A 27,200-nucleotide genomic window follows, 5' to 3' on the forward strand; every position below is an offset into this window, starting at 1 on the left:
TTGGCTCTTGGGTGTCTGTAAACATTCTAAACAGTCTGGAGCGGCCGCCATCTAGTGTCTCGGTAAAATCGAGACACAAGGGGTTTGAAAAAAAAAGGGGCAAATGACCATAAGGGGGAAGAGTAGACCCCCTCTGACCCCCTAGGTTTGATGTAGGGGCTAAAATAGGGTCCTGCGGGGCATTACATTTTTTTTTTTTTTCCGTTTTGCGCGGGGGAAGCGCATGGTACGCGCACCGGCGAAGCACGGGGAAAATCCAGGACCATATTTATGAAGGCCTTGCGCTGCTAGTTTTGCGCCTCCTGTGCGTCAATTTTTGTGACGCACCAGCGGTGTAAAAAAATGCGCATTGTTATGCAATATTTAAAAAGTGACGCATCTATCTAGATGCGTCACTTTTTAAATATAGTGCAACGAGGCACATTTTTTTACACTGCTGTTGTGATGCGTCACTTTTCTGTGCGCACTCCTTATGACATTCCAGATGTGTCATATTTAATGTATGACGAATCATGTTGCAAGGAGTTACAGATACATCAGTATTTCTGACATATCTGTAAACATAAAAGTGATGCGAGGCAGGTGCAAGATTTTGACGCAACAGCATCCTAAAAGTGACGCAGAGAAATCTTATAGATTTCAGTACGTCGTTATTACCAAGCTTTTTGCGGGGGAATGCCCCCTCTGCATACATTATACCTGACGCAGATATAATGTGGCGCAGAGTTTTAAAAAGTGACCCATGTACCTAGATGCGTCACTTTTTAAAAATAGCGTCAGGTATAATGCATGCAGAGGGGGTGTTCTCCCGCAAAAAGCTTTGTAATAGCGACGCAGTGAAATCTTTGAGATTTCACTGCGTCACTTTTAGGATGCTGTTGCGTCAAAATCTTGCGCCTGCTTTACAGCAGGTGTTAGACTGACGCAAGACCTTTCACATGGTGCTTTTTCCATGTGAAAGGACACATTACTGGAGTTGCGTCACTTTTGTGACGCACTCCAGCAATGCGTTACTTGGAATGTCATAAGGAGTGCGCACAGAAAAGTGACGCATCGCACCAGTGGTGTAAAAAAATGTGCCTCGTTGCGTTATATTTAAAAAGTGACGTATCTAGGTAGATGGGTCACTTTTTAAAATCAAGCGCCACATTATATCTGCGTGAGGTATAATGCATGCAGAGGGGGTGTTCCCCCGCAAAAAGCTTTGTAATAGCGACGCAGTGAAATGTTTGAGATTTCACTGCGTCACTTTTAGGATGCTGTTGCGTCCTTTAAATATAGTGCAACGAGGCACATTTTATTACACTGCTGGTGTGATGCGTCACTTTTCTGTGCGCACTCCTTATGACATTCCAGATGTGTCATATTTAATGTATGACGAATCATGTTGCAAGGAGTTACAGATACGTCAGTATTTCTCACATATCTGTAAACATGAAAGTGACGCGAGGCAGGCGCAAGATTTTGACGCAACAGCATCCTAAAAGTGACGCAGAGAAATCTCATAGATTTCAGTACGTCGTTATTACCAAGCTTTTTGCGGGGGAATGCCCCCTCTGCATACATTATACCTGATGCAGATATAATGTGGCGCAGAGTTTTAAAAAGTGACCCATGTACCTAGATGCGTCACTTTTTAAAAATAGTGTCAGGTATAATGCATGCAGAGGGGGTGTTCCCCTGCAAAAAGCTTGGTAATAATGACGCAGTGCGTCACTTTTAGGATGCTGTTGCGCCAAAATCTTGCGCCTGCTTCACAGCAAACCTTTCACATGGTGCTTTTTCCATGTGAAAGGACACATTACTGGAGTTGCGTCACTTTTGTGACGCACTCCAGCAATGCGTTACTTTTGTGTTTACAGATACGTCAGAAATACTGACATATCTGTAACTCCTTGCGAATTGATTAGTCATATATTAAATATGACATATCTGGAATGTCATAAGGAGTGCGTCCAGAAAAGTGACGCATCGCTGTTTTCACGTAGCGATGCGTCACTTTTCAGAAATGAGGCCTCCAGTTTATTCACTGTGTCATAACTTTCTTTTCTAACACTCACCTTCTTTCATTCCTCCTACTTCACTTCCTTTCACCTCTCATACCTTTCTGTTCTTTCTTACTCATTCTCCTTTCAATTATCAATGCACTATATTTCACTTACTCTTCATTTTTTTAAGAATATAGCTCTTTGATGAGAATTGGAGGTAGTTCTGAAAAGAACTTTTGGTTTTCTTCTTTTAACTGAACAGGAACAAAAACAGGGCATGGAAACTGCTCAACAGGAGCAAAAAGAAAAGAAAAAAATTAGGGGTGGGAAGGGCAGCGATGGTTCTCCAATGCTCGAACCATGAGCAGGACACTTTGCTCCCCATAGGTGAGGAGTTGATTGCAGTATCTGCATTTGACGACCCCATGGTTAAATGCAGGTTGTATGTTTGCCACCTGCTCCTGCGATTGCTCTCTCCCAGAAGAAGTTGCTCCTCCTGTTGATGTAGAGGCCCCATCTCTGGGAACCTCTTGTGCCAGAGCCCTGACACTTTCCCGGGCAAAATTCTGGGGGTGCCTCCTCTCCACATGGCGAATCATGGTGAAGTTGCCAAAAGAGTACTTTTTTGGGGGGTTACCCCGTGACAGGACCTGTTTGCAGATCCTGCACTCTACTTTTGGTGCATTCACCTTTTTCTGGTCTGCTGGAAACTTAAAAAATTTCCAGATGAAATGCTCTTTGACCTTCGGCTGAGGAGGCTCTTCATCAATGAAATCATTGGAGTCATCTTCACTGCTGGATGGTCTGGCAGCCATGATTATCCAAGAAATATGCAAGAGCAAAAAGGCAGGTCTTTCAGTCACAAAAGTGAAAGAAGAAGTGAAGGAAATGGGTGGGGATTTCATTCATTGTAAAAAAAAACTGTTAGCAACCAATGAAAAGTGTTATTTTAGGGTCACATGACCCGACGCGTTTACGCTGCGCGCTCCGGAGCACTTCCGGTGCGTTTACGCAGCGCGATCGTAGGCGCTTCCGGGGCGCAAACGTGGCGCGATCGTAGGCGCTTTTGCGTGCGTTTATGCGCCGCGAACGTAGGCGCTTCCGAGGGCACTTACGTTGCGCGCCAAAGTGACGTCATCAAACTTTTACAGAAATGCATAATCATTTTCCTTATTAAAAAAAACTAATTTTATTTGTATGGTACGAAATGTTTTGCATTATTATTAACTTTTCATTCATATTTTTTTTCACGAACGACAGTTGCGCTCTGGGTGCGCTTTCAGATGAGCTCACGGAAAAGCTTACCGGAGAGCTTAGCTGAAAGCTTCCCGGAGCGCGCACCCAGAGCGCAAAAGAAAAAAATTATATAAAAAAAAATGAATACTTTAAAAAAAACAGCAAATTGTAAAAAAAAAAAAGGTTAGAAACTCGATATACAAAGGAATTAGCATTTAAAAAACCTATGAAATTCACTGAAAAAAACATAGGTTTCACACCAGTTATAGTTAGGAATTAGCATTTAAAAAACCTATTAAATTCACTGAAAAAACCATAGGTTTCACACCAGTTATAGTTAGCTGGAAATTTTACTGATATAAAACCATTGAAATTCCCACGTTATAGTTAGATGGACTCACTATAACTTGCGCGTGCAATGCACTGCTGATGATGTCTTAATAAGCCAGTTAACCAATCAATTTTTAAAAACCATCCATTTAGACACTTATTTAAACATTTATTCTTCCATCAACTTTTACATATACATATATAAAATATATTTATTTTTCAGAAAGACACACATTCACTGGATGGTGTCATCAGTGATGTCATGAGTGATGTCACTGACCATGTCATGAGTGATGTAATATGTGATGTCATCAGCAGTGCATTGCACGCGCAAGTTATAGTGAGTCCATCTAACTATAACGTGGGAATTTCAATGGTTTTATATCAGTAAAATTTCCAGCTAACTATAACTGGTGTGAAACCTATGGTTTTTTCAGTGAATATATATATATATATATATATATATATATATATATATATATATATATATATATATATATACATACACATACATCAGCTCCTTTTTTGCACCAAATACGAGGTCACTCGTGTACGGGTGCCCGGATGTGGTGGTGCCTGGCACAATATTTCCACGCTAATCTCCCAAATACAAGAAGAAAATCTGGCATCTCACGAGAGACGTTACAGTGTTGTTTATTTCAATCCAAACAGACGGCGATGCCTTCCTCTGTGTTTACAAACGCAACGGGAGGCCGCCATTTTATATATTTGCAATACATGTTATTTCATATGCCGGTTCTAAAATCATCACCATTTTAACATAGTGTTCCAAACAGAATTACAGCGCCTTGCAAGCTTTTGTTGCGCTGTTGACCAATCATTCAGCCGTATTGTAACATAATATAACAGAATTATTTATGAATATTTAGGGATTCATCCCGGTATTAAGAGAAAGTGGATAATATGTAAATGACTGTGTACATTCATTGTAAATACCTGTAAATATCGTAGTACTTTAATGTGCGAGTCCATCAATTGTGTTTACCCAAAGGTTGACAAATTCAAATGAACCAATCACTAATAAGCACTGTGCACTTTAAATACGCTAGAAAAATATGGTTACGCTGTCATGTGATCAAGGCTTTGTGCCGAAACGTTATGGCGACAGCTGAATAAACGATAACAACCAGCATCCAATTTGTGGTCCGTGTCTGTTTCCAGCGCGATCAATATCAAGTGTGATTGTAGCAGGAGAACGGAGGTTTGTGCATATGTACAGCCGTTACGATATCACACGGCTCAACACGGACCCCTTCCGAAAGTCGGCTTGAGAGGGAAAAGCCGATAGGTCGACGCGAAGTGGTATCTGGTCTGTGGTTTTCCTCGGACTTTGTTTGCGGCTTCCGAAAAGGGAGATCAGCGTCGGACCCCCCCAGAGTACGGAGAGTGGAGACGTAAGTCCAGTCCCCCGGAAAGCGGCACAGGGAGAAAGTGCACGAGTCCAGGAGTAAGGACAGAGGACTACGCGACAGAACAATCAAGGTACTGGCGGGAGGAAGGAACGGATGCGCGGGGTTACCTGTGGTTGAAATCCAAACACCCACAGTGTAACGTGACGCCCGCATAGATTACTATCAGCATAATAGAATGTCTGCCGACAGCGTAAGAGAGCGGGAAGCAAGGGCGAGCACAATGTTCTCGGATAGTCAATCTGCAACATCGACTACCGGAACACAAGAAGAAGCTGCCAGTAGCTCCAAAAACGTATCCCTCATTGATAAAATAAAAATACTAGAAAAGAAATCCCGCCAGGAACAGAGCAAATGGTGGGAGTCAAAATCCCTACAAAGATACATTGAAGTTAGAAGGATACCGCGTGGTTTACGCATACTAACAGCTCCCAGCTACGAGAATCCGAACCCGGACCTAATGAAGGAGTGGGCCGAAATAAACCTTGAAGCATCGAGACAGCAGGTCCTAGTCCTGATAAAGTATGCTGATATCGACAGAGCACGTCTATTAGAGGAGATATCCAGCATTTATGATGAATTGGAGGGAATGGGTCCGGAAGATGAAAAGGAGAAACTACTAAAAGAAATGAAAACCAGGTTGAAAAAAGAGGAGGAGAAAATAATAGACCGCAAAACCTACAAGTTCCAAAGAGATCGTAAGGACTACGAATTAGGACAAATTTTCACATTTTCGAAACGATATGACTCCTTACGCAGTGCGTTATCAGGTAAAAATCAGGCAAACAAACAAACCAAGGCACCTCAAGCAAAAACACGAAAAGACCAAACTGACTCAACAATGTCAGATTTCAGCTCAGAGGGTGGGAGCGGATCGGAGTCAGAACAAAGAGAGGCAAACGGGGAAACACAAAGGAAAAGACCTTCCCCTGGTGAAGAAATTGTTTTTTTATGCCAAAACAGACTGCAATCACTAAGACCTGGGACGCGAAAAAACTACAACGAAGGAGGAAGAACTACATCGCGAGGAAGAGGAGGAGGGCAAGGCAGCGGAGGAAATTCAAATCAAACTGTGTGGAAAGGCCGGGGGAAATGGAACAAGAAACAGTAACCCCACAAAACAATACAATAATCAATTTAACCAAAATGGAATTAACACAAAAGGAGGAAAAAATCTTACAGCTTGGACTATCGTTTGCCCCTAGATCAAACCTCGATTATGCCAAAACGCGAACAGATGTATACAAAGCAGTGAGAAAACTGAAACTTAAAAAATACCATAAGCAAAAGAAAACGGAAGGAGGAAGCGCCCAGGATGAGGAACAAGGCACCCTCACACAGGAGTTGGAGGAATTATGGAATAAGGAGGGCGAAGAAGCACAACCGCCCATGCCAAATATATTTGGTGGAACAAGCAATAAGCAAAGAGAGGGGGAAACGGGGTTAACAAAGCTGAAACCTCCATCCACATTTTGCCCCATACTACCTCGAGACGGAATAGATATCTTTCATGAAAATGTAACCAATGACCTGAAGGAATTGCAGAAGCGCATAAGCAAGGGGCGCTACAAAAATAATGAACAAACCAAGGACTATGAGAATTTGGTAACAAAACTGAGCAAGGATAAAAATATAGTAGTTCGACCCAGTGACAAGGGGGGCAACGTAGTCCTGCTCACAAAGGAAATGTATGAAAAAGAAGCACTTACGCAACTCAACAATCGAGACCACTATGAGAGAGTGAACATGGCAACAATCAAAGGATGGCAGATTGAATATCATGGCTGGTTGACAAAATGGAAAAGGAGGAAACTTATATCTGAAGCAGAATACCAGTATTTAAAGGTGGACCATCCTGTGATGCCATGCATTTATTTCATTCCAAAAGTGCACAAAGACCGAAAAAAAAACCCGGGGAGACCCATCATCAATGCAATGGGGGGTTGCTTGAGAGTACATCAGTATACATAGATCAGTTTCTACAAACCTTTGTGAAAAGCTTGGAATCATATATCCGGGACTCGAGTGATTTCCTTGGCAAAATGTGCAACATTGACTGGCAACCGGGAGACTGGCTGTTAGCACTAGACGTAAGTGCCTTATATACAAGCATAAAACATCTGGATTGTATAAATGCGGTAAAGTACTATCTATCTAGAAGACCTGATGAATGTAAGGAACACACTGAAATGTTGATAATTATGTTGACTTATTGCTTGGAACACAATGTTTTCATATTCAACAACTTACTATACCGTCAATGCCAGGGGGTGGCAATGGGGGCCAGTTTTTCACCAAGCGTAGCATGTCTACACATGGGGGCTTGGGAGGAGCTGGTCCTCAAAACCAACTATGAAAAGGAAATGACAGAAAACGTTGTAACATGGTATCGTTTTATAGACGATCTGTTTGTAGTGTGGAGAGGGTCACAAGTGGATGCGGAAAAATTCATTGAAAACTTGAATGTGAATGAGTTAAACATTAATTTCACCTACACAATGAGCCAGATAAAAATCCCCTTTTTGGACATAGAAATTTATACCCATGAAAACAAGCTAGCAAGCAGACTATTCCGCAAAACAACAGCAGGGAACACGATCCTACACGCCAGCAGCACTCACCCGGCCCATCTCATACGGAGTATTCCGTACGGTGAGATGCTAAGGGTTCGCAGGCTGTGTAGTGAACCTGACGAACTGCTAAAAGCGCAAGACGAATGTGCTAAGCGGTTCATGGAGCGAGGGTATAGCAAAGGGGTTATACAACAGGCAGTCAGAAAATCCATGGTCAAGGACCGCAAGGATTTACTAGGTATCACAGATGCCTCGGCTGAGGCATCGGATAATGGACTCGCAGCAAACCCAGACCGTGACAAACAGGCAGAACCATTCCGCATAATAGTGGGATACTGTAACCAACACCAAGAGGTACGAAAAATCATTAATAAAAACTGGCCAATAGTCAGCAGTGATCCCTTAATAGGTCAGGATCTCCCTAAGAAAGCCTCCATAACCTTCAGCAAAGCACCCAACATGAGACAAAGATTGGTGGTAACCTGCCCAGAAATCATTGACAGCAGCTCATGGTACCAGAATAATCAAGGCTTTTTCAGGTGTAAGACCTGCAAAGCATGTGTTCATGGTGTGAACAAGAAAACGTACAAGGACGGATTCAGTGACCAAGAGCATCGCATCACAAAGGTCCTGACATGTAAAACGGATTACGCCGTTTACGTCCTTGAGTGCCCCTGCAAACTGCAATATGTGGGAAGCACGAAGCTCCCCGTTCACAAAAGAATATTGCAGCATTTAAGGGCGATAACCACGCAGGAGAACACCTATCCCGTGGCGAGGCATTTTAAAAGTCAACACCAAAGCAACAACAAGGAGCTAAAATATTGGGTGGTGGATGCTGTAACTGCAAGTAGGAGGGGAGGTAACAGGGAAAACAAATTGCGTAAAATGGAAACCAACTACATACTCAAGCTTAACAGCAAACAGCCTATAGGTCTGAATGTGACTGAGGATCTGTACACATGTCTGCACAACTAAGAACTATGGATAGTAAAAATGCCCAAATGTGATGAAAAATGCCAATACTATAAACTATGTAAATAGGATGTACATATATGAAATAAGGGGAAGGAATCGTTGATGAAACGTAATTTTTAAGAAAAGTGTGTTGTACATATATGTATACTTCATAACAACTATGTATACTTGTACATATATAAATGTACATATGTGAATATAATATCGACTGTAAATAGTTAATTTTATGCAGAACTAGTTAGGCATGTATCCTATCCGTTGACGTGAAGAATCACAAGTGACAAATGAGTTAAAAGTAGAAGGGCCATATTACGGATACTTAGTACGGATGAGGGCAACCTGAATAAATGACCACCACGAGTTAAGTAATTGGGAAAATCAATGTAGAAATGAAAAGAATAAGTAGAATTGTAGTAGGATGTCAAATAGAGGGAGAAAAGTTTGGATCTACAAACAGCAATAACAAAGAATTAATAGCAATTAACTAAAGATGAATCAAGTATAAATGTTTAGCCCTTTTTCACATTGTTTTTAAACACTTTTTTTGCACAGGAGCACTTTATATGGGTATGGGAAACAACACAAATAACGCAAGGAAAGAGGAAGTATTAAATGAAATGTTAAAATTATTTTGTACATAGTAATGTCGACAAATTGACAAAATGTAACGATGGCCAACACGGGGATTTATCCCAGGACTGTAAATATGAGTTAACATCTTATTAATGTGGCAAAAACTCGTTGATCACATAAGGGGATTTCACCCAGAATTATTTATGAATATTTAGGGATTCATCCCGGTATTAAGAGAAAGTGGATAGTATGTAAATGACTGTGTACATTCATTGTAAATACCTGTAAATATCGTAGTACCGTAATGTGCGAGTCCATCAATTGTGTTTACCCAAAGGTTGACAAATTCAAATGAACCAATCACTAATAAGCACTGTGCACTTTAAATACGCTAGAAAAATATGGTTACGCTTTCATGTGATCAAGGCTTTGTGCCGAAACGTTATGGCGACAGCTGAATAAACGATAACAACCAGCATCCAATTTGTGGTCCGTGTCTGTTTCCAGCGCGATCAATATCAAGTGTGATTGTAGCAGGAGAACGGAGGTTTGTGCATATATATATATATATATATATATATATATATACATACATCAGCTCCTTTTTTGCACCAAATACGAGGTCACTCGTGTACGGGTGCCCGGATGTGGTGGTGCCTGCCACAATATTTCCACGCTAATCTCCCAAATACAAGAAGAAAATCTGGCATCTCACGAGAGACGTTGCAGTGTTGTTTATTTCAATCCAAACAGACGGCGATGCCTTCCTCGGTGTTTACAAACGCAACGGGAGGCCGCCATTTTATATATTTGCAATACATGTTATTTCATATGCCGGTTCTAAAATCATCACCATTTTAACATAGTGTTCCAAACAGAATTACAGCGCCTTGCAAGCTTTTGTTGCGCTGTTGACCAATCATTCAGCCGTATTGTAACATATTATAACAATGTGGCATTTTTCTCACCGTATTGTGCATTGATTACACTTTTTCAAGCATACTATAATTTCACATACATTTTCTCAACATATTGTTTGCTCGCTAGATAAATACCTAACATTCATTATAGTAGCGATATTATGCACATCATATATCGTTTCTGCTTAAACCATTGTCAGGTCGTTATACACTGTGTATCGGCTGATGGTCCTTTTTCTGTGTCAGTATCCAACAACGGCAAAGCCTTACAGTAAATAAAGTTACAAGATGAACCGCATTCATTTTAGAACCGCTTTCAAACGTCTTGCTGTGGATCGGCTTTGGTCCCCTCTCTAAACTTATATTCAATTAACATTTATAACTGCGCACCAGATAAAATTACATTAATCATCATCTACTTTTTGATATTGTGGTATACAACCTAATTAATAAGTTCATGTCAAACAATGAGCTCATGTCGTCCACATCTTCCATTTTTCACTTTGTATCTCTTAAAATTGCTATATTATGATTGAAGAAACTTCGAAAAATTAATAAAGATTTTTCAAAATAGAGATTTTTTTATTATTGCTTCTCACCAGAACCCAAAGCCCTGGGCTTGACCCAGATCTTGGGTTCTTTCAATTTCCTAAGTGTGACGCCAATTCCTCCCCACTATTCAGACCTTATGGGTAATTTGTCTGACAATCCACAATGTAGCGTGACTCTAGTCTCCTCAATTTTTGGAGTCTGTCCCCCCCTCTTATGCTTTCGGGAACGTGATCTAAGCCATAGAATCTTAACAGATTCCTATTGCTTGCATGTTCCTCTGCAAAACTGCAACGTCTCTCGTGAGATGCCGAATTTTCTTCTTGTATTTGGGAGATTAGAGCGGAAATTATATATATATATATATATATATATATATATATATATATATATATATATATATATATAGATATATATATATATTCCAAACACGTTTCCATCCATTACGATGTCAAAAAGGAAAGCATGCAGGTCTCCGGTTTCAAAGTGTTTATTTACAGACCCCCTACCCCTCCAACAGACGCGTTTCGCCTCATGACTTCGTCAGTGTTGGCGTGTGCAAAAAAGATCGACCATTTTATTCCGTGAAGCCTCACGGAAGCCCAGTAAACAGCGAAAGTGGACTTTTTTAATCAATGCTACTATAGCGGCCCAAAAAAAAATAATATATATATATAGATAACGCGGGGTTGACTTGAACGTGGGGAGTAGCTTACAGACCATTACATTGTTGCAACATGGTACACTGAGGATTCGACATGGATCCCATGAGGTTCAGTTAACATTCAGAATGTCCTCCGTAGGAGGTAGGTAGAAAGCTCAGTGATTGTGGGATTCTATTGGAGCAATGAAAACCACTCAAGTTGGAAAAGCAACCTGGAGAATAGACAGAAAAGACGTGCAAGACCACAAGTGACTTCATACCGAGGAGCGTCCACGCCACAATGCTGGTTGGATCAACGCTGGTGGCATTCTCCAAGAAGATCTCTGCTTCTGGATAGTGCTCCTGCAGGATAGACACGATACCGCAGAGCAGCATACTATGGAGGGGAATGAGGATAAATTCAGGACAAAGCGAAGGAGGTGGGAAACACGAGGAGACAGAAGAATTTATAAATGCAGAAGAAACACGAGGAGGTAAAGTAAAAAGATGTCAGAAAGAAAAAGAATAGGCAAGAACACATGAAATTTGAAGGTGTAGGACACAGGAACGCAGAAAAAAGATAATGGAAATAGAAGGAATCAGGTGGAAGAGGTAGAAGGGTATGTGGTGATAGAAATTAACAAAATAAAGGAGACAAAGGAGGTAAGTATGCAGAAGGGGATGAAGGAACAAAGAGAGGAGAAAGAGGGAGGACATATGAAGATAAACAGATGTCTAGAAGTAAGGAAATTGGAGAAAGATCCAGAGGTAAACATTTGGAAGGCGATTATGAGGTGTAATAAGGATGACCAGTGAGGCAAGGAGTATAGGAAGGAAGGGGTGAACACAAACAAAGCAGAAGATGAGGACACAGAAGGAGGTATAGAAAGTTCAGCCATTAGTTAGCATAGAAGAGAAAAAGAGAACAAAATTAGGAAAAGATTGTGATGAATACAGGAGAACGTGGTCAAAGAGGGACACATCGCAGAACACAGAAAGAAGTAATAAAGAATACAGGAGGAGAAGAGGGTTTGGACCAAAGGAGAAAGTGGAAAGAAATACAGGAAAATGTGTAGGATATATAGAAAAGGTAATGCAGTTGGGAAATGTAGAGAACCCAATAGGGAGACAGAAGAAAGTAGGGGTTTGGAGGGTGTGAGAAGCACAAAAGGAGTAGGAGATAAAAGTATAGGAGAAAGTAGGATGGGATACACCACAGAGATGGACAGGAACACAGGAATATATGGAGGGTGAGTTATCAAGGAGTAGGTGAGCAACAAAGATGGGGTAGGAGGAATATGGTGGAAAAATACAAGATAAATGGTGGGAACCATGTGCCAAAATGGCAAGACATACATTGAGTAAGACATAAGAGAGTGACCAGTAATAAATACAAGGTGACAGGAAAAAACAAGCATGTTATTCAGATGTCTCAGTCTCACTGATAAAATATGCAAAATAATGACTTATCCACACTCAAACACATTACAATTTAAGGTTAATTCAGCCAATTTAAGATAATATAAACTCTTAACAGAATGATTATATATAATTACACATCAACCTTTATAAATATTAACACAATTATTTCCATGTTCATTCTCTTATACCAAGTGGAAAACATATTTGTAAATAGATCTAGCAACTTTTTAACAAACTAATCACAGATCAACAGACTTTACAAACAAAATAATCAATATTTCCAAAAATATTTAAACGTCATTAATGATTAAAACATTAAATTCAACCAGATTTTGATTAGTCACACACACACAGCATAGTTGTATCAGCTGTATATCTCAATATCGAGAGCAAAGCTCACAAAGATAATGGGAAGAATACTACCTGGCATTGGATTGGAATGCTAGCCTCAGAGATTGTCAATGGTTAGACAAATTGCAAAAGCATTCTGCCCATCACCTTTTGTTCATTTGATGGAGCACCATCAGTAGCCAACGGTATGCCACACGTTGATCCTGTGCTCACTGTATCACTTGAACCATGCTGAACAATACTCAAGAGGCCCAAACAGGCCAAAACCGATCTTGGGCTTCTTGTGTTCAGGTTTAGAGAGGCAAGCAACCTTTACAACCCTGTTGTTACCATGCAATACCTTTAACACACATATGCCTTTACCAGCATGTCTTTATCATGCAGATGCCTTTACAACCCTTCTGGTCGCTCCTCCTGCCGCACGGTCTCCGTGTGCCAGGGCCTCCCTCTGCCTGCCGCCTCCTGCCAGGTCCTCCCGCTGCCTTCCTGCCTGGTCCCCCTGCTGCCTGCCTCCAGCCCCAGGCCAGCCTCGCACGTTCCGCGTGCTTGGCCCCCCTGCTGCCGGCTGCCTGACCCCCGACCCTGCCATTGCACGGTCCCCGGGGGCAAGGTCACCCTACTGCCGACCCGACCCCTGCCCGCCGCCTGCTAGGGTCAGCCCTCAGGCCTCCCCCCTCGCCGCTCCGCCGCTTTCCCGCCGTTTTTTTTCCCGCCAATCCTACCCCCACCCCTCCTCCCCCCGCCGCTCACTTCCCCCCCTCCCCGCCGCTACCCCCCTGCGGCCCGCCCCCTCTTCCCTCTGCTCGCCCCTGATTAGCCTCCCTGCTCCCGCCTCCCAGCGGCCCCTCCCTCGCTCCACCCCCCCCACTACGCCTTTTATGGCGGAGTGCACGCGCAGCGGGCGCGCCAAAGGTAAGCCCGTCTGCGCCCGTCCGCGCCTGGACCGCGCCCAGTGCCAGGACCCCTGGTCCCCGCATACCACAGCCCGCCCGCCGTACGTACGACGCCGCAACCCTCAACGCCCTCAACGCCGGCCGAGACCCGGGCTGCTACCGAGCCACCCCGAGATACACCCACGGACCCTTCTGCTGCAACTCCTGCAAGTTCACCTGCTTCCGGACCTGCACTACTCCAGCACCAACCAAGACCAAGACGAGCAACAGCAGCAGCCACCTGAAATGCATCCTGCTCAACACCCGCTCCGTCCACAGGCACACCATCGAGATCTGGAACCTACTCGACACACCAGCCCCAGACGTCGCCTTCTTCACGGAAACCTGGATGAACCTCCTCAGCGCCCGACATCGCCATCGCCATCCCAGACGACTACAAGATCATCCAAAGGGACCGCATCAACCACACCGGAGGAGGCATCGCCATCATCCACAGGAACACCATCCGCATCACGACCCACACCAACGACACCCTCGCAACCGCTGAACACCTACACTTTCAGGTCCACATCAACCCCAAGACCACCATCAGAGGCACCCTCATCTACAGACCCCCGGGACAACGCACACAATTCAGCGAAGACATCGCCGACTTCATCAGCCCGCACGCCCTCTGCTCCGCTGACTACATCCTCCTAGGGGACCTCAACTTCCACCTGGAGAACAACAACGACTGCAACACCACCACCCTGCTGGACAACCTCGCTAACCTCGGACTCAAGCAACTGGTGACCACCCCCACCCACTACGCCGGACACACACTCGACCCCGTCTTCTCTTCCAGCAAGTACATCGCCTTCAGCCACGCCACCGGACTCCACTGGACGGACCACAGCTGCGTCCACTTCAGCTTCGGAAGGACCACGATCCACCACCACCAGCAACAGGTTGCACGCAGAAGCTGGAACAAGATCACTGCCGACCAGCTCGCGACCTCCCTGAGCATGAACTGTCCCACCAGCACAACGAACCCTAGCCAGGGGGCCACCAACCTCAGGAAGTGGATCAGCGACTGCGCAGACGAGCTCGCCCCCCTGAGGACCCCGCCTAGCAGACCCGGTAGCAAGAAAGCCCCATGGTTCACCAACGAACTCAAGAGCTCCAAGAAGAACTGCCGAGCCCTCGAGAGAACTTGGCGCAGAGACCCAACACCGGACAACATGACTGCCCTCAAGCTCGCCACCCGAAAACACCACCAACTCATCCACGCCACCAAGAAAACTGCATTCAAGGAACGAATGGACAACAACGCACACAACAGCAAGGAACTCTTCAACATCGTCAAAGAGCTCTCCAACCCCAACGCCGGTAACAACGACATCACCCCTTCGCAAGACCTCTGCAACTGCCTCGCCTCCTACTTCCACAACAAGATCGCGGACATACACAACAGCTTCAGCACTCAACCGACGAACGCCACGACCGAACCACCGCCCCCCACCACCACCCTCCGCGCCTGGACTCCGATCAGCACCGAAGACACAGTCCGCACGATGAACTCCATCCACTCCGGATCTCCGACCAACCCCTGCCCCCACCACGTCTTCAACAAGGCCGACGCTGTCCTCGCACCCCACCTGCGGGACATCATCAACAACTCCTTCGACACCTCTACCTTCCCAGAGAGCTGGAAGCACGCCGAACTCAGCGCCCTACTTAAGAAACAATCGGCCGACCCCACCGACCTCAAGAACTACCGCCCCATCTCGCTGCTCCCGTTTCCTGCAAAAGTCATCGAGAAGACCGTCAACAAGCAGCTGGCCACCTTCCTCGAGACGAACTGATCCCTCGACTCCTCACAGTCTGGCTTCCGGGCCAACCACAGCACCGAGACCGCCCTGATCGCAGCCACCGATGACATCCGAGCGCTGCTCGACAACGGAGAAACAGCGGCCCTCATCCTCCTCGACCTCTCCGCGGCCTTCGACACTGTCTGCCACTGTACCCTAGTACAACGCCTCAGCAACGTCGGAGTCCAGGAGAAGGCACTGGAGTGGATCATCTCCTTCCTCGCCGGAAGGACACAGAGAGTCCGCCTCCCTCCGTTCAGATCTGAAGCCACCGAAGTCATCTGCGGCGTTCCTCAAGGCTCCTCGCTCAGTCCAACCCTCTTCAACGTCTACATGAGCCGCCTTGCAGACATCGCACGCCAGCAAAACCTCAACATCATCTCCTACGCCGACGACACCCAGCTGATCCTCTCCCTTACCAACGACCCCGCCACCGCCAGAGCCAACCTTCACGAAGGGATGAAAGAGGTAGCCGAATGGATGAAGAACAGCCGCCTGAAACTGAACTCGGACAAGACGGAAGTCCTCATCCTGGGATCCTCACCCGCCGCTTGGGACGACTCCTGGTGGCCCCCGCCCTAGGCAGCGCACCCAAACCAACAGACCACGCACGCAACCTGGGCTTCATCCTGGACTCCTCCCTCTCCATGACCAGACAAGTCAACGCCGTCTCCTCATCGTGCTTCAACATCCTGCGCATGCTACGTAAGATCTTCCGGTGGATCCTCACCGAGACCAGGAAGACGGTCACCCAGGCCCTAGTCACCAGCCGTCTGGACTACGGGAACTCCCTCTACGCCGGAACCACCGCCAAACTCCAGAAGAGACTCCAGCGGATCCAGAACGCCTCAGCACGACTCATCCTGGACATCCCCCATCGCAGCCACATCTCCGGACACCTGAGAGACCTGCACTGGCTCCCGGTCAACAAGAGAATCACCTTCCGTCTCCTCACCCACGCACACAAAGCCCTACACAACCAAGGCCCAGGATACCTCAACAGCCGCCTCAACTTCTACGCTCCCAAACGCCAGCTTCGATCGACCAGCCATGCCCTCGCCGCCGTCCCCCGCATCCGAAGAGCCACCACAGGGGGATGGTCCTCCTCCTACCTCGCCGCCAAGACATGGAACTCCCTCCCCACCCACCTCCGCCTGACCCAGGACCACCTCGCCTTCAGGAAGCAACTCAAGACCTGGCTGTTCGAGCAGTAGCGGACCCCCCTCCCCCAGCGCCTTGAGACCCTCTGGGTGAGTAGTGCGCTATATAAATGCGATGATTGATTGATTGATTGACTGACAACGCATGCCTTTACAACTAAAATGTAAGTATTTCGCTGGTGTGTGTGTGTTTATATATATATGTGATGTGATGTAGAACTTGACTTGTGTTACAGCATCTGTTTCTTTTGGAATCGTTACGCATGACCGTTTATCAATTGCACATAAATTTTTTTTTATTATATCTGCGCAATCTGCACGCTTATCAAATTGCGGCCCTATGCTTTGTTCAATGTATTTTGATCAATATTTTGAAACTTTCCTATGCTTAGATTTAATATAGGCTTAGGAAGATGAGAATGATGTGTTCAAGGGATCTTGAATTTTCGCCCAGATAAGCATGTTCATGAACTGATAATAAGCATTTGGGGTGTGCAGCTTTTGTGATACATTTAGTAACATGATGGATTGTATGCAGGTAGACATTGATGGATTATTAACTAAAAATCTGGATGGAGGACCTTAGCCGATCCACAGCTTTATTTTGTCTGTTTATAACATAAACATTTGATTTAGTATGAATATCCACTATTTTATATGGATCTGCCCATCTGTGGGCTTAATTGTACAATCTGTTATCATCCTGAGGTTGTATATGTAACACTCTAAGATGGCGCCCATAGTGACCTAGGTGGGGTTGTCCTCTGTCTATCTTCATAACAAAAGAAAGAGAAAATGTCTTATTTAATCCACTGTGAAAACATGATTTGTTGTTACCCACACTGACGAAGGCAGCACGCCGAAACGCGTCTGTGTAGAGCGCCTGCAAAATTAAACTCTGCATGGTAGAAAGTACCCCTTGAGTGCTGTTGTCTTCTTCGAATTTGAGGAGGAATTGGAGCGTTATATATATATATATATATATATATATATATATATATATATATAAAACAAAAGAATTGCCACAGCCCGGTTACTGGATTCACTGGCTTTATTTCTATTGGCGTAGGCAATGAAGCAGGAAACCACCTGACGCGTTTCGCCCAATTGCCTTTCTCAAAGGTATAGTCTCATAAGTGCAGTGTACCAGAGGTATCACGTGCCCTATACTTGCTGCACTACAATGTCCATAATGCAATTGGGAAAGCAACGTATGTTTGTATAGTCACACACACACACACACACATATATAGAGAATTGACCCCCTCACACTACATTGACCACAATCGTGGGCGAGCTGTGGACACCGCCCACTGGGGCAAGGACTACCGCTAGTGTGTCTGCAGCCAATCAACTCGTAGTTGCGGGTTGAAATTCATCTTCCCCTCAGTGGAACCCGTCGTGTGCAGGTGAATTCTACAAACATTAGGCATTTGAAAAAGGCACGTTACGCCGAAATGCATCATGCCGTTTGTTTCCTGTCAATTAAGGAGGTCCGTTCAACTTACCTGTGTGGGCTGACGTCTTCTTGCTGGAGAGGTTCGTTTATTTGGATGTTTTAGTGCGTTGCCACTCGCACTTGAAGCCCCCGCCCTGAAGTGCTCGGCGCAGTGTGGTAACTCGTGGAAAGTCTCAATGCTCTTGGGAAGACGCCGAGCCACCGCAGCTGACAGCGCATCGAAAGGCCATTAACATGGGGAGATGACTGCATCGCGTCACCGCTGCCTACTAAGGGAATTGACACTGGTGCGCTGCTAGTATTGTTGGTGGGGTGAAGGTAAAGAGAATTGACCCCCTCACACTACATTGACCACAATCCTGGGCGAGCTGTGGACACCGCCCACTGGGGCAAGGACTACCGCTAGTGTGTCTGCAGCCAATCAACTCGTAGTTGCGGGTTGAAATTCATCTTCCCCTCAGTGGAACCCGTCGTGTGCAGGTGAATTCTACAAACATTAGGCATTTGAAAAAGGCACGTTACGCCGAAATGCATCATGCCGTTTGTTTCCTGTCAATTAAGGAGGTCCGTTCAACTTACCTGTGTGGGCTGACGTCTTCTTGCTGGAGAGGTTCGTTTATTTGGATATATATATATATATATATATATATATATATATATATATATATATATATATATATATATATATATATATATATATATATATAATATATATATATATAATATATATATATATATATATTGTGAGAGCAGCCCAAGAAGAGGCGGTATGCCTCGAAACGCGTTGGCGTCATGCTCATCTGAGGATTGGGACGAGTGAGAGAGGTGTACTAAAGGGTGAGGCACGCTGTTGAGTGCCCTCTTAAAGATCTTTGGCGTTTGTTTGAAAACATTATGGCACTGCCGTGAAGAAGGGGAGCACCATCTCAGAAAAAGGGAGAGGCTGTTGATTGGAACACTTTACACTTCATTTTCAGCAAAGCAAGCCTGACGTAATTGCACCCGTCCAAATGCCTCAGACCTTACAAAAGGATGTAAAAATTACTTTTAATATCACAACTGTGCACTGAACCCACTTAGGGGAGATTGATACTCGCAATATAGACTACATGTCCCAGCATGCATCAAATTTGGAAGCACTAAGCGAAGCCCACCTGAGGGCCATTAAGTTAATAAAGCATGCAAATGAAAGTAAGCCCTCATTGCCTTTGTGAGAGCAGCCCATGAAGAAGAGGCGGTCTGCCTCGAAACGCATCAGTGTAATGCTCATCTGAGGATTGGGACGAGTGGGAGAGGTGTACTGAAGGGTGAGGCACGCTGTTGAGTGACCTCTTAAAGATCTTGGGTGTTTGTTTAAAAAGAATATATATATATATATATATATATATATATATATATATATATATATATATATATATATATATATATATATATATATATATATATATATATATATATATATATATATATATATATACATATCTTAGGGTAAGAGCGTTTTTAGGGTTTAGGGGTGGGTGAGGGCATTGGGTGGCCAGGGTATTTTTAGTGTTTAGGTGGGTAAGGGTATTTGGATAGCAAGGGTATTTTTACCGGTTAGGGTGTGTAAGGGAATTTAGGTGGCAAGCGTATTTGTACAGTTTAGGGTGGGTAAGGAATTTGGGTGGTATGGGAATGTTTAGGGCTTAGGGTGGATAAGGAATATGCTACTTACCAGTATGCATCTGTTCTTGGCATAGAGGGCTGCAGAGTGGTACATTATGAATAGATCGCCATCTGGTGTTGGGCTCGGATGATTGCACTTGTTTTTCTCTTGGAGAAGTCTTTTGTCGTCACGAGACTGGTGACTCCTCCTTTGGGTGCTAGTGCGCATGGGCATCGGCTCCATCCTTAGATTATTTTGCCATAGTAGGGTTAGATGGAGTAGTATGATAGAATACAGATAGAAATGCCCATGTAAGTGTATCTAAATAAGATAGTGTTGGAACAGACACAGGTTTCCGGGGAGGCTGGGAGAGCATGTATCACTCTGCAGCCCTCTATGCCAAGAACAGATGCATACTGGTAAGTAGCATATTCCGTTCGAGGCATACGGGCTGCAGATGGTACATTATGAATAGACTATACAGCAGTTATCTCCCTAGCGGTGGCCACCAGTGTCTGTTGCAACAGTCTGAAATAAAGTCTTTAATACAGCTTGTCCCACTCTAGCCTGTTGTGTTGTCTGCACATCTACACAGTACTGTTTTGTGAAGGTATGCGGTGTGACCCAGGTAGCTGCTTTGCATATGTCATCTAGGGGAATGTTTCCTAAGAATGCCATAGATGCTCCTAGTTTACGTGTAGAGTGAGCTCTAGGAGGAACAGTTAATGTCCTCTTTGCTTTTAAGTAACATATTTGTATACATTTTACAATCCACCTGTCAATGCCTGCTTTAGAGATAGGATTGCCCTTATGTGTAGGAGAAAACGCTACAAATATTTGTTTTGTCTTTCTGAAAGTTTGTGTTCTTTCTATGTAGTACAATATTGCCCTTCTGACATCTAATGTATGTAGGGCTCTTTCTGCTACCGTCTGTGGTTTTGTAAAGACGACTGGTAGTTCCACTGGCTGATTGATGTGGAATGCTGAAATTACTTTAGGCAAGAATTTTGGGTTTGTTCTAAGAACCACTTTATTTTGGTGTAGCTGCATAAATGGTTCTTGTATTGTAAATGCTTGCAACTCACTTACTCTTCTGAGTGAGGTAATAGCTATAAGAAAGGCCACCTTCCATGTGAGGAATTGTATTTCACACCTATGCATAGGTTCGAAAGGTGGTCTCATTAGTCTAAGTACTATGTTGAGATTCCAGACTGGGGCAGGCGGTAGTCTTGGTGGAATGACTCTTTTGAGGCCTTCCATGAAAGCTTTTATTGCTGGTACTTTAAACAGGGAAAGATGTTGTCTGTTTTGTAGGTACGCCGCTATAGCTGCAAGATGTACTCTAATAGAGGTGTAGGCAAGGTTACATTGCTGCAAGTGTAGTAAATAGCAAATAACCTGTTTAGTGGATGCGTCCAGAGGGTTGATGTTGTTACTGTTACAGTATACAGCAAACCTTTTCCACTTTTCTGCATAGCATGCTCTGGTGGTAGGACGTCTTGCTTGCTTAATGATTTCCATACAGTCTGGAGGTAAATCCAAGTATCCAAATTCTATGACCTCAGGAGCCAGATCGCTAGATTCAATTGTTTGGGATCTGGGTGCATTATTTCTCCATGGTTCTGTGTAAGGTGCATGGGTAATAATCTCAGCTTTTGATGTGGCACCTGTGAGAGTTGCAGTAGAGTGGTGAACCACGGCTTTCTTGCCCACGTGGGTGCTACTAGTATCATTGTCATTGAATGTTTTTGCAGTTTCCGAACCACTAATAGAATTAGTGGGAGAGGGGGAAAAGCGTAAGCAAATTTGTTGGACAGGTGGTGTGGGTACCTGCTTGCGAAGTTTTGGCATTTTGCGTTCTGATGAGTGGCAAAGAGATCTATCTCTGGTTGTCCCCATCTTTGGAAGAATGGTTGCAGTATTTGGTTGTGCAGTTCCCATTTGTGTATTTGTTCCGACTCTCTGCTTAGGATGTCTGCTATCTGATTTTGAACTCCTGGTAGGTGTTCGGCTAACAGATAGATCTTCTGAGGAATGGCCCATCTCCAAATGTCCTGTGCTAGTCTGGATAGTTGGAGAGAGTGTCCCCCCCCCTGTTTTTGAATATAATACATTGCAGTCATGTTGTCTGTTCTGATCAGGACTGCTTTGTTGAGGATTTGCATTTGGAAAGCTTTTAATGCTAGAAACACTGCTAGTAGTTCCAGATAATTGATGTGCAGTCTTTTTTGCTGTACACTCCATTTTCCCTGTACTGTATATTTCTCCATATGCGCTCCCCATCCGGTGAGCGATGCATCTGCTGTCAGTATCACTTGTGGAATCGGTTCTAGAAACGACCGTCCCTTGGAAATGTTTGTTGTGTTCCACCACTTCAGAGAGCGATGTGTGCGGTCGTCTACCAACACCAGATCTGTAATCTGACCTTGAGCCTGATTCCACTGTGTCGCTAAACACTCCTGCAGTGGACACATTTGTAGTCTGGCATATGGTATGAGCAGTATGCAGGAGGACATCATCCCTAACAGCTGCATGAACACTCGAGCTGTTAGTGATTGTTGTGGTTGAAATTTTTGGATCAACGTGACCATTGTTTGGATCCTGACTGGATTGGGGTATACTTTGGCTTTTTCTGTGTCTATAGTAGCCCCTAGGTATTGTTGAATTTTTGTTTGGTTGTAGGTGGGATTTTGTGTAGTTCACCGTAAACCCTAGCTGGTGCAGCAATTGAATGGTCTTCTGTGTGTTTTGAAGACATTCTTCCCGTGACTTGGCTTTTATTAGCCAATCGTCCAAGTAAGGGAAGACATGTATTTCTTGTCTTCTTAGGTGTGCTGCAACTACTGCTAGGCATTTTGTGAACACCCTTGGTGCTGTTGTGACCCCAAATGGAAGGACTTTGAACTGATAATTTTGTCCTTCTACTACAAACCTGAGGTATTTTTTGTGGGCTTTGTGAATTGGGATGTGAAAGTAAGCGTCTTTTAGATCCAGTGTAGAAAGAAAGTCCCCTTTCTTCAGTAAAGGAAGTACTTGTTGGAGCGTGACCATGTGGAAATGTTCAGAGTTTATGTATGCATTGAGAGGTCTGAGGTCTAAGATTGGTCTTAGAGACCCGTCTTTTTTGGGGATTAGGAAGTATAGAGAGTATACTCCTGTCCCTTGCTGATGTTTTGGAACCTTCTCTATGGCATGCTTTTGTAGCAGTGATAGTACTTCTTGTTTTAACAATGTTAGATGATCTTGACTCATTGGACGCTGTCTGGGGGGGATGTTTTGTGGGGTAGCTGTGAGTTCCAGGCAATAATCATGTTGGATAATCTGTCTCACCCACCTGTCTGAAGTGATGTTTTCCCAGACAGGTAGGAACTGTGATAAACGTCCCCCGACCGGTGTTATATGGTCTGGGGGAAGTTGTATTAAGTCACTGTTTTGGGGTTGGGAAGTTGCGGTTGTTATTATTTCCGTGACCTCTACCCTTGTTGTTGTTACCTCTGTAACTGCCTCTTGAATTACCTCTGGGTGATGTTGGTGTAAAAGAGGTATATTGTTGTCTTGTGCCTGTATTTTTTGATCCCCCTCTATAGGTGGACCTACGAAAGGAACCTCTTTGAGTTGGCTGTTGTAATGCTCCCATTGATTTAGCCGTTTCTGTGTCTTTTTTCATCTTTTCTAAAGTCTCATCTGTTCCTGAGCCGAAAAGTGTTTTTTGGTCAAAAGGTTGCTTCAATAAAGATGTTTGTACTTCTTGTTTGAACCCTGAGACCCTAAGCCATGCATGTCTTCTTAGCATGATACTAGTGTTGATGGATCTTGCTGCAGTGTCAGCTGCGTCTAAAGCGCACTTAATGGAAGTGTTAGTTATTATCTTCCCTTCCTGTATAAGCTGGTCTGCCCTTTTTTGATGTTCCTTAGGAAGATGTGTGATGAGTTTTTCTAACTCATCATAATGCGCTCTATCATAACGTGCCAGTAGCGCTTGTGTATTAGCTATGCGCCAGCTGTTTGCTACTTGGGATGCTACCCTTTTGCCTGATGCATCTATTAGCTTGGACTCCTTATCAGGAGGAGGAGCTTCTCCTGTAGATAATGAATTTGCTCTTTTACGAGCGTTTGTAACTACAAGCGAGTCCAGAGGTACTTGCCCTTTGATAAATATTGGGTCTTTTGGGTCTGCCTTATATTTTTTATCAATTCTTGGGTTTAATACCCTAGCCCTCACAGGGTCTTTGAATATATCTGCTGTGTGATTAAGAAGACCCTTTAGCATAGGTAGCGTGCCTGATGTTCTTTGTGCAGCAGGTAGCGTTTCTAAAAGGAAATCCTCTATTTGAGGTTCTGTATGTAAATCTACCTTATGGTATTTAGCTGCCCTATTAATCAACTGCACAAAGAACAAGTTACTTACCTTCGGTAACGCTTTTTCTGGTAGATACTATATCTGCCTGTGGATTCCTCACCTTGTGAATATCCCCCTTGCGTCAGCAACATTCGGAAATTCTTTTCGTAGCCTCGCGCTGACGTGGATAGGACGTCGCAGAGACACGGCTCCGCTCGCGACTCCGCTGACGTCACCGACGCCTATAATAGGCCCACGCCGGCGTGATGACATCAGTTCCGACTTTTTTCCGTGCCATCGAGGCACACGGACGGACCAATGACAGTAGATATATACAAAGTATACACAGTACACAATAGTCAAGGCAAAACACACAGTGCAAAGCAAATGCAGGAAAGCAATTGAAACATTTCCTTGACATCAAAATAAATATACATTACAGTACAATAACTCTGGCATAGAAGAGTGGACAACGGGGAGGCGGGTGGGTCAGTGAGGAATCCACAGGCAGATATAGTATCTACCAGAAAAAGCGTTACCGAAGGTAAGTAACTTGTTCTTCTGATAGATACATCTGCCGTGTGGATTCCTCACCTTGTGAATAGAGTACCACAGCAGTCCCCACTCCCGGAGGAGGGTGTCCACTCTTCTAAACCAGGAAATCCTGAAGGACAGAGCGCGCAAAGTGACCGTCCCTCCTCACTTCGGAATCCAAGCAGTAATGCTTCGCGAAAGTGTGGAGGGAAGACCAGGTCGCCGCTCTACAAATGTCCTCCACAGGAACACCTCTAGCCAAAGCTGAGGTTGACGACTTAGCTCTAGTTGAATAAGCCCTAATACCCTCTGGAGGTTCCTTACCGGCCAAAGAGTAGCAGATCTTAATACACAGAACGATCCATCTTGATAAAGTCCTTTTATGGACCGCTCTTCCCTTCTTGCAGCCAGCAAAGCCAATGAAGAGGTGATCATCCAAGCGACAGTCTTTAGTTCTGTCCAAATAAAAAGACACCGCCCTCTTAGGGTCCAGACGGTGCAACCTCTCCTCCTCCTTGGAAGGGGGCGGGGGAGGATAAAAGGTAGGGAGGGTAATGGATTGACCAAGGTGGAAAGGAGTCACCACCTTAGGAAGAAAAGCAGCCCTGGTCCTTAGAACCATCCGATCAGCATGTATGGTCAGGAACGGGGGCTTGGAACTAAGAGCTTGAAGCTCACTCACCCTCCTTGCCGAGGTAATTGCAACTAGGAAAACTGCCTTAAAGGTTAAAAGCCTCATAGGACATTTATGAAGAGGCTCAAAGGGAGAGCCCATCAGAAAAGTCAAGACAAGATTCAAGTCCCACTGAGGTACAATAAAAGGAGTAGGAGGGAACTTGTTTACAAGACCCTTCAAAAACCTCAAAACTACAGGAGACTTAAAAAGAGAGGGCTGATCAGGCAAACAAATAAAAGCCGACAGCGCCGAAAGATAGCCCTTAACCGTGGCAACTGCAAGCCCCTGTTGCGCCAAAGAAAGAGCAAACCGGAGCACATCTGATAAATGGGCTCTCAACGGGTCAATATCATTCTCACCACACCAAATAACAAACCTAGACCATCTATATGAATAGACAGTCTTAGTGGAGTCACGTCTGGCAGACAAAATGACATCCACCACGTCAGGCGTGAGAGAATAGGAAATCAGGTTGCCCCGTTCAATCTCCAGGCATGAAGGTGCAATGTCTGGAGGTGGGGGTGTAGAACCTGCCCCTCCATCTGAGAGAGGAGGTCTGCCCTGAGAGGGAGACGGAGCGGCGGGTGAGAGGAGAGGTGGAGTAGATCTGTATACCACACCCTTCTTGGCCAATCCGGGGCGACCAATATAACTTGGGCCCGGTCTTGGCGAATTTTCCTCAGAACCCGAGGAATCAAGGGTATGGAAGGAAACGCATAAAGGAGTTGATTTCCCCAACTCAACTGAAACGCGTCCCCCAAGGCTCCTTGCATCGGATACTGGAGACTGCAGAAAGACGGGCAGTGAGCATTCTCGCGAGTGGCAAACAGGTCCACCCGAGGAGTCCCCCACGTCCGAAAGACGTGACGAACCACCTCCGGGTGAAGCCTCCACTCGTGGTCGGCAGAGAACTGCAGGCTGAGACTGTCTGCACGCACGTTCAGAACTCCGGCCAGATGATTTGCCATCAGACAAATCTGGTGGTCCTGAACCCAGGACCAGAGACGCAGAGCCTCTCTGCAGAGACACTGCGACCCCACTCCTCCCTGCTTGTTGATGTACCACATCGCGGTCGTGTTGTCCGTCAGGACTTGGATCGACCGACCGCGAAGGGAAGGGAGGAAGGCCTTGAGCGCCAAACGTATCGCCCGCAACTCTAGAAGGTTGATGTGAAGCAACCTTTCCTCTGGAGACCAAAGACCGCTGACCTCCAGATCCCCCAGATGAGCACCCCACCCTAGAGTGGATGCATCCGCTATTACTGTGGCCACCGATGGAGGTAGATGGAAAGGCTTTCCTTGCGACAGGTTGCCTTCCACGCTCCACCAAGACAGATCCGCCGCAGTTTCTCTGGAGATCTTCACCGACTCCCCGAGATCTCCGTTGTGCTGATACCACTGCCTGCGGAGACACCACTGGAGTGCAATCATGTGCCAGCGTGCATGGTTGACCAACAGAATGCAAGAAGCCATCAGACCGAGCAGGCGAAGGACCTTCAGGACTGGAACGACCGCTCCATTGTAAAATAAAGGAATCATTTCCTGAATGTCGCGAATCCTTTGAGGAGGAGGGAATTCACGACAAACAGTAGTGTCCAGTATGGCACCTATGAACAGGTTGCGCTGGGAGGGCACCAGGTGAGACTTGGGTA

General features: G+C 45.0%; 1 protein-coding gene across 1 annotated transcript in view; it reads right to left on the reverse strand.

Moving 5' to 3' along the window:
* The window catches only part of CFAP70 (cilia and flagella associated protein 70), a 1,103,282-nt gene that overhangs the window by 307,816 nt on the left and 768,266 nt on the right, over window positions 1-27,200 (reverse strand). Inside the window, exon 19 of the mRNA XM_086941320.1 lies at window positions 11,502-11,617. Within this exon, the coding sequence (XP_086797446.1) occupies window positions 11,502-11,617 (116 nt within the window). The remainder of the gene's footprint in view (window positions 1-11,501; window positions 11,618-27,200) is intronic.

The sequence above is a fragment of the Lissotriton vulgaris genome, chromosome 10, assembly GCF_964263255.1.
Source record: "Lissotriton vulgaris chromosome 10, aLisVul1.2, whole genome shotgun sequence".
In the NCBI taxonomy this organism is placed as follows: Eukaryota; Metazoa; Chordata; class Amphibia; order Caudata; family Salamandridae; genus Lissotriton; species Lissotriton vulgaris.